This window comes from Chenopodium quinoa, unplaced genomic scaffold (genome assembly GCF_001683475.1).
Source record: "Chenopodium quinoa cultivar QQ74 unplaced genomic scaffold, ASM168347v1, whole genome shotgun sequence".
Taxonomy (NCBI): Eukaryota; Viridiplantae; Streptophyta; class Magnoliopsida; order Caryophyllales; family Amaranthaceae; genus Chenopodium; species Chenopodium quinoa.
In genome coordinates, this window is record NW_018745617.1 from 2528523 (window position 1) to 2537351 (window position 8829).

Here is an 8829-nt window from a genome sequence, read left to right on the forward strand (position 1 = left end):
ATATATATATATATATATATATATATATATATATATATGTATATATATATGTATATATATGTACATATATATATATATACACACACAAAGCGTTTTGCGTAAGACTGGACTCACGTGAGTCCGGGCTCCTTATTTAAAAAGGCGCGTGCCTGATCAACCCGACCAAAGCCCGCACACCATTTTATAAAGTGTGAATATTTCGTTTTCATCATTTTCATAAAATTTCGTGCGCCGTCATTTACTGAAAATTTTGAACGCTTTCATTTCGTCGAATTTCAACCACTTCATTTCCTCAAATTTCAGAGAATTCAAATCTTCAAATTTCATAAAAAAATGGAGAAATCAAACAATAGAATGATGATTGAAGGAGATTCTGATTCACCTATAGAATCAATTTCTAGCTCAATTACTGCTGAAAAAGGTACAATTCAGTTCATCATTTTGATTGTATTTGAATTTCGAATCATATTTAAGAATTTCAAATTACATAGTTCATGATTTCAGATTGTATCATAGTGAATTTGAAATATGAATTTCTACTTATAATTTGCATGCAAGCCGCAAGCCAAATTGAATTTCAGATCGTAGTAAATTTCGATTTAATATCAGATCGTATTTAAATTCGAGTTAATTTCGACTTATTATATGCAATCAACGCCAATCGAATTTCAGATCGTAGTTAATTTCGACTTATTTGAAAATCAGGCTTAATTTATATTCCAATCGAATTTGAAATCAGGCTTATTTTATATTCCAATCGAATTTGAAATCAGGATTAATTTATATTTCACGAATTGTATATATTACATGTCGCAGAAAATTAATTTTAATTTTAATCCAGTTTTTTGATAATTTTAGAGTGAAATCCAAATATACTAACACTAACTAATGATGAATGCAGCAGATAATGTAATTTTAGGAGACAATATCAATGAAGAAAGAGATGATGAAGAAAGAGATGAAGATGCTGCAAGTATAATAGGTATACTGATAATTAAATGTTCTGTAAAATTATTAAATGCTCTGTAATTTATTGATGTAATTGCAGACAATATAATTCCTGACTAATATTATATGAAACCTGACTGAATTAATTTTATTCCTATGAAACCTATTTCCTAAAAAAAATTATATGGAAATTAGTGAAAATAATGTAAACCTGACTATAATTATTTTAAAACTGACTATTATTAACTTAAACCTGATTATCATTTTCTATTTCCTGTTTAATATAATTTCTTTTCTTTCCAATTCCTATAATTTCTAATTATCATTATCTATTTCCTGACTAAGATAATATATTTCCTGACTAATATATTGTAATTTCTGACCAAAAAAAAAATTCTGATTTGATAAATAAATAAAATTTCTGTATGCTATGATATATCTGAATATTATTATATTAAAACTGAATATCATTATCTGTTTTCTGACCAACATTATCTAATTCCTGACTAACATATGCTAATTCCTGGTATTATAAATTTAAAAACATTTAATTACTGTACATAATATTGATAATAAAATTCCTGACTATTATTATCTGTTTCCTGACTAATATTATCTTTAACCTGAATGAGTTAATTTTATTCCTGACTAATATATTGTAATACCTGATATAAAATATCTAATTCCTGACTAAGATATGCTAATTCCTGAGTATAATAAATTTCAAAAAACATTTAATTATTTTATAACGTCATACAAAACAAAAAATAAAATAAAATCATTTAAATTTATAAAAAAAATACATATTACTGAAATGTTATGTTTTTTAATTCAAATGTAATAAAGTTCAAAACATTGAACATAAGCTACTAATAACATCCTCTATTTTAATTCTTTTTTCCTCTCTATCTAGTTGGCTTGCCTCTTCTTTTTTTCTCTTTCTCTTGTTGGCTTCTTCTTCCGCAAAAATTAAACGTAATCCATCAAGAAATTCAGCCCAGTCTTTCACCATCCCATTGTGAAAACCATAACCATTATGCCTTATAATGTCATATGCAACCCACCATTCATTTGAATTATGATTTCTTCTTACTATTTATGGAATCCAAAATTTGTAATACCATAATTCATTATAATATTTACATGTACAATTAATCATCGCCTGGGCTTTGAAGGTGCACCTAGGGAAAATATGCATGCATAATATCTCTTCAATAGCTAGTGCTGGATGTGCATCTTCTAAGGCATCAATTGGGTGTGCAATATGATTAGCCATCTAAAAAAAAAAAAAAACACATCAATCATAACAAAACAAAATAAAATAAAACTAACAAATGTATGATCATAATATGGAAAAAAATATACCTTTTGTAGTAGCAGTAGTTATATTCATATAAAATTAATTAAAATTCAAACTGAAGCAATTTATAGTTTTATATGAATTTTTTTTTCTGAATATAGTTTCTTGTACACTGTGGTTTCTTATATATAGTGTTTAGAACGTGAATTGGTGCAGTGTTTTGGAAGAGGGAAGGTCATGCCTTTTCAAATATGTGTTTTTCATTTATAATTAACCTCTGTTCTAGTAAATACATTTAATTTTATTCAATTTATTTAATGTCTGGTAAATGATTTTACGTGTTTTTTGAGTGTTTATGTTTTGGAAGAGGGAAGGTCATGACTTTTCAAATTCTAATTCTTGTATGCAATAATTTTTTTTTTTTTTTCTGAATATAGTTTCTTGTACACTGTATTTTCTTATATGTAATGTTTAGAACGTGAATTGGTGCAGTATTTTGGAAGAGGGAAGGTCATGCCTTTTCAAATATGTGTTTTTCATTTATAATTAACCTATGTTCTAGTAAATTCATTTCATTTTATTCAATTAATTTTATGTCTGGTAAATGATTTTACGTGTTTTTTGAGTGTTTTGAGTGTTTATGTTATTTATGGTAAATGATATAGTCAGGAAGGTCATTACTTTTCAAATTTTATTTCTTGTATGCAATAATCTTAAACCTGACTATATCATTTATGTCCCGAGTAATTTATTATCTATTTTCCTGACTGAGATAATTTTATTCTTGACTATTATAATCTAATTTCTTATTCAAACAATTTTTTGACTATTTTTTGAGTAATATTTTGACTATTTTTTGTCACTGAAATTAAATTAATAAAATTGTTTCAATTTAATTTCTGATTGAAACAATTTTATTCCTGAAATATACAATATAATTTCTGATATACTCAAATTAATTCCTAATCAAAACATTTTAATACCTGACATATAGAATTTAATTCCTGACAAAACAAACCTAATAAATGACAAAAATAATCTAATTCCTGAAGATAATGAACAATGAACTACATATAATCAGATACAAATATTATTATTTCTGAATGATATAATTTTATTACTGACCAATATTACCTGTTTCCTGATTAATATAATCCTAAACAAGACTGAGATGATTTATTTCCTAACTAGTATTTAGTAATTCCTGATTTAAATAATCTATTTCCTGACTAAGACATGGTAATTCATAAGTATTATAAATTTAAAAAATATTTATTTACTGTCTATAATATTGTAATTACTGACAAAAATAAATTATATGTTTCATATGTATACTTTTGTTGCAGATTATTACAAATATGACAAGGATGAAAACATAAGTAAATGTCTAGCAAGTTATACAATATCAAACTACAATGAGGGATGTGTTATACAAAGCTCATTCAAGATCTGTTGGTTTCAGTGTCAGAAAATCAACAAAGAGAAGAGATACCAATGATAAATTGTATGAGTTTTATTTTAGATGTTCTAAGGAAGGACATACAAAGGGTAAAATGAAGATAGCAGGTGAACAAAATTATGTGGAAATACCTATATTGGGTAAAACTGATGCAAAAAAGAGAAAAGATAGGGAGGTAAATGAGACAAGAACTGGATGCAAAGCCCATATTTGTTTCAAGAAAAACAAAGAAGGAAATTTCGAAGCTGTTACACATGAGTTGGAGCATAATCATGAATTGGTTATAGCAGTTCAACGATATCATCTAAGATCAGAAAGGCAAATATCAGCTCCAATGGGTGAACTAATTGAGAGCATGATTGAGAGTGGTATTAAACCAATGGATGCTTATAATTATATAAGCAATGAAGCTGGAGGAGAAGAATGTGTAGGTCATACTAAGAGAGATCACCTTAATTATGTATCAAGGGTGAAAATGAGTATGGTTGAAGGTGGAGACATGCAAAATGTATTAGACACCCTTCAAGAAAGAGCAGATCAAGATCCCTCATTCTTTTATAGATTGAAATTTGGAGAAGAAAATAATGTTGTGAGCTATTTTTGGCGTGACTCCCAAATGCTTGAAGATTTCAAAGCTTATGGTGATGTTTTAATCTTCGATACAACATACAGAACAAACAAATATGGGTCGATATGTGCTCCATTTGTTGGTATAAAAAATCACTGGAAAACAACAATGTTTGGATGTGCATTCATCACTGATGAAAAGACTGATACATTTGTTTGGCTGCTTTCAATCTTCAAAAATTCAATGTGTGGAATTGAACCAAAATCAATCTTCACTGATCAAGATCTTGCAATGAGCAACGCCATACCGGAGGTAAGCATTTTCAGCTTAATATTTGTATTTGTATTTTATATTGGGATATGTTTTGTATCAAATAAAATAATCTTGAATTTTAATAATGTTTTACCCGAAAAAAGTATTAAGCCTGACTTAAATCAATCAATGACTAATATAAAACACATTATATCTAACTGATATTTTCTAATTCCTGTCTAAGTTATATGTATTTCTGAGTTAAAAATATCAAATAATAACCTATAATTAAAATCTGAAATATTTAAATCCTGACTAAAATATTGTTATATCTGACAACAATTATTTAATATCTGACCATAATATACGAATAGTGATGTGTCTATTTTATATTGTATTTTACCCCCGTCCCTTGGTCGTAATTAGTAGTGTTTTTGGCTCTTTAGAGCCACTTTTATTACTAATTGGTGTTTTCTAGTGTTTTCGTAGGTTTGGTTGACTTTTGCAGGAATTTATGCTTTTGGAGTATTTTACCGAGATATTTAGGAGCAATCACGAGCATTGGAGAAACACGACCAGATTTTATAGCCCAGGGCCGGTTAGAGCCATCAAACCGGTGATTAAGGGCTCGGTATAGGTGATACCAGGGCATTTGGACCGAGTATTCAAGACCCAAAGGGGAAACCCAGATTGGCCCGAAGAATTGAAGCCCAATCGAAGTCCAAATATTGGCCCAAATGAGCCGCCCGGCCAAAAAGGATGGCGCCCGGAGGCTCGCCGGCCGGGCGGGAGGAGCGCCCGGTGACGCGCCCGGCCGGGCGCGAGATTAGTGTTAGAGGTGAAAAAAGGCGCGCCCGATCGGGCGGTGCCTCGCCCGATCGGGCGCGTGTATTTTTAGGAGACGATTAGAATCGTTTTAATTTGTTTTAGTTTAGGATTCTTGTACGGAGTATAAATACTCCTCCGTAATACGATTTTAGGACCTCTTCTTCTTCTCTTAATCCTTTCTCTTAGTTTTCTCTCTCTACTTAGACTTCTTTCTCTAAACTCTCTCTCTAAACCTTTGTTATTATTTCTTTGATTAATTTCAGATTTATTTTGGTAACGATTTCTTTTCCCTTAATCTTAGTTATTTATTTTATTCCTTTGATCATGATTTATTTTATTGCTCTGCTTAGTTTATATTTAATTATGTGTGAGTAATTTAATTTCTAGGGTTCATGGGGATCTAATAAATAATATGAAGGGGTAAATTATTGTTGTTGATTATCAATGCTAGATTAATTTCCTATTGATTGAATTAATGCTCTGTGACTAGATTTGGCCCATCTTTTATGCATGAGTTTGACAATATTGATTCAAGAATCGAGAGATGAGAATTAATGTTTAGGTCTAGTTTCAATAGGCGAGTTAATTTATAAATGGTTAAGTCAAGAATCGAGAGATGAGATTTAATACCGATAAATTAATTGTGTGATTGTAATAAGTAGCGAGAGCCCTTTACAATTTGGTTAACTGATGCATTGATGATTGACTATTATTGATTGTTGGTATTGCATGATAATTTCTTACTGGATTGTTTTAATGTTTTACAATTGCGGCTTGTAAAAGTACAGCAATGTTAAATTGATGAATCGAGCAGATGTTAATTTGATATTAAAGGCTATTTTCAATAAGAACTTAGATCTAGTAAATTGCGAGAGCCTGTTAGATCTATGTTGATTAATAAATTGCGAGAGCCTGTTAATCATGTTATTTATGCCATGTCAATAGTTGATTACTATGTTTTACCCTGGAGTATTATTTATTGGTCAACCTATGCCCTAGATCCTTTCATATATTGTTATCTTCCTATTCTCAACTTTAGTAGTTTAGTTTCTTACTTAATTATAAATATTGGTTACTTAAATAATTTAGATTATAATAATTAATTAGGAGTAAAAAGACTTGTTTCCCTGTGGAGATCGACCATACTTCCCTATCTACTTTAGTTAGAGGATTTAGGTATTACTTTTGATTAGGGGATACGACTTTACCCTGTCAAAATTTGGCGCCGTTGCCGGGGAAACGATTTTATTTTTATTTCTAATTATTTTTAGAGTCTAGATTATTTTTATTTTTTATTATTATTATTTAATTTTTTTTTTATGAGTTGAAAATATCCATGCTTATGTCACTACAAGAATTATATAATTTTTATGCAGCACCTAACTACTGTAGTTGTCAACGTCTTTGTCATGAAAATCCTGAATGCCCTTATAGTGAGTTTTTTTGTGCGTGCTCCTGATGATTTTAGAGTCTTTCCATATACATATGATCATATTCGGAAACGATTAGTTGCTAATGAAAGTTATTGGAAGGCTCTTGATGAAAAAGTCTATGGGCACTATAATAATATGAATGTTATTGAGGATGAAGAACCATCAGTTATAGAATTTGTGGTTGAAAAATCATTGGTTGACGAATCGGTGATTGAAAAATCATTAGTTGTAGAAACGGTGGTTGAAAATTCCTTTGTTGATAATGAGGTTATTCGTAAGGGTGGAATTTTCAAGTCATTGTTGGATGATAAGGACAATGACTACCTCCATGTTCGTTCTATTAATTCTAAATTTTTAACGGAGGAAGTAGAAGGTTGTGGTGTATTTTCATCTCCCTCTTTTTATTTTTCCTTCTACCTTGAGTTCTCTTTATGTGCTCCTGACTTTTTCTTTGTAGGGATAAATGTGCCTGCTATTAAGCCCTATATAGTGCTTAATGAAATGTTTGCAGGAGCGTTTGATAAGTTACTCAAGGCATTGAATTCTTCCGATTGAGAGAAGGAGTATGGTCGAGCGGGACCTTGATAAACTAGCGCTTTGCGGGAGGCAACCCGTATTTTTTTGCTTTTTATTTATTTTTTATTTATTTGTTTGTGTGTTTTCTTCTTGTTTTGTTTTAAAGAGGTAGAGGAGAGTATATCTTATATTTGTGGGAGTGTGATTTTGTGCACAGATACTAGAAAAGTTGAGAAAAGATCGAAGGGCTAAAGGAATCCCGGGGCAATTAGCAGCAGCAAGCTGCCCCGTCAAATCAGTAGCACGGGCCCGATCGGGCAGAGCTCGCCCGATTGGGCGCGCGTACGCGTCCGCAAACTTTGTCAACTTCGACAGGCCATAACGTTTGCGTTTCTTATCCGATTTTTGCGTGTGACCTGTCGTTGGAAAGCTATTTAAGTCTAGTTTCCAATGCAATTAGAATCACTGTATTATCATTTATATATCAAAATTTATGATCAGAATAGTGCACCTGACTCAAATTTGAACTTTTTCCCACTAACACTTTGTTTCTTTCTTGCCCAAATTTGTTCCAAAGAGATGCATTGCAATCCTCAGGGCTTTTGGTGACATTGATGTGGTGATGATGAAGAGTAGTCACCTTGACTACTAACTTTCCTTTAAGACAATGAGGACATTGTCTAATTTAGCTTGGGGGAAGGTTCTCGTGTGCGCTTGGTATATCTTTCACCCTCTCTCTTTTTATTTTATTTTATTTTTTTTATTTATTTATTTTTCTTTTGGTGTGCTTAGTAGATTTTATTGCTTTCTTAGGTTAGTTTTATTTCTTTCAAAAATAAAAAAAAAATAATAAAAAAAATCCAAAAATATATTCCAATGAATTGTAAATCATGTTTCCCTGTGCCCCTTACTTCTTGGTTATTGATAATGAGCATTGTGGATTTGTTGGTCATGATTTGAAATCTAATTGTTTGGATACCTTAACATGCGTCAATTCTGTCCAACTACTTGTGAATATAGTGCTTGACTAGTTGATTTGGTTAGGAAATGTGTGATAGTTCCATAATTCCTGGTATGTCAATGAATTTGAGTATTGGTTTGCAACTATAAGTAATGTTTATATGATTCATTATTATGCACATTGTGGAGGACGAAGGCATTTGTTCTTTTAGGTAGCCTCCAGATGATTGTAGATACATTTGTTCCCTTCTTGCTACCCATGTTGTTGCCTTGACCTTTTGTTGTCTATTAGCCGCATTACAAGCCTATTTTACCCCATTGGTTACTAGTTCCAAGCTTGGCTTGGGGGAGCTATTAGTGAGTGAGGTGAGGGAGTTTGTAGTGTGCTTATTATTTGCGCAATATGGGTGGGATTTGAGAAGTTGTTTTGCTTTTGATCATGTTTATTTTTTTGATGAGTTTGAGAGTTATATTGTTTTGAAAAAATAAAGCATGATGTTATGAAAAAATAGAAGTTCAAAGAAAAAAAAATGTGAAAAAAAGTGAACTTCAATAGAAAAAAAAG

General features: G+C 30.7%; 1 protein-coding gene across 1 annotated transcript; it reads left to right on the forward strand.

Annotated features, from left to right (window-relative positions):
• Positions 1-3663: 3663 nt before the first annotated feature.
• LOC110716677 (protein FAR1-RELATED SEQUENCE 5-like) lies at positions 3664-7251 on the forward strand. The gene is made up of 3 exons (XM_021895322.1): positions 3664-4587; positions 6732-6929; positions 7246-7251. The coding sequence occupies exons 1-3, from the start codon at positions 3664-3666 to the stop codon at positions 7249-7251; spliced, it is 1128 nt and encodes a 375-aa protein (XP_021751014.1).
• The last annotated feature ends 1578 nt before the right edge of the window (positions 7252-8829 follow it).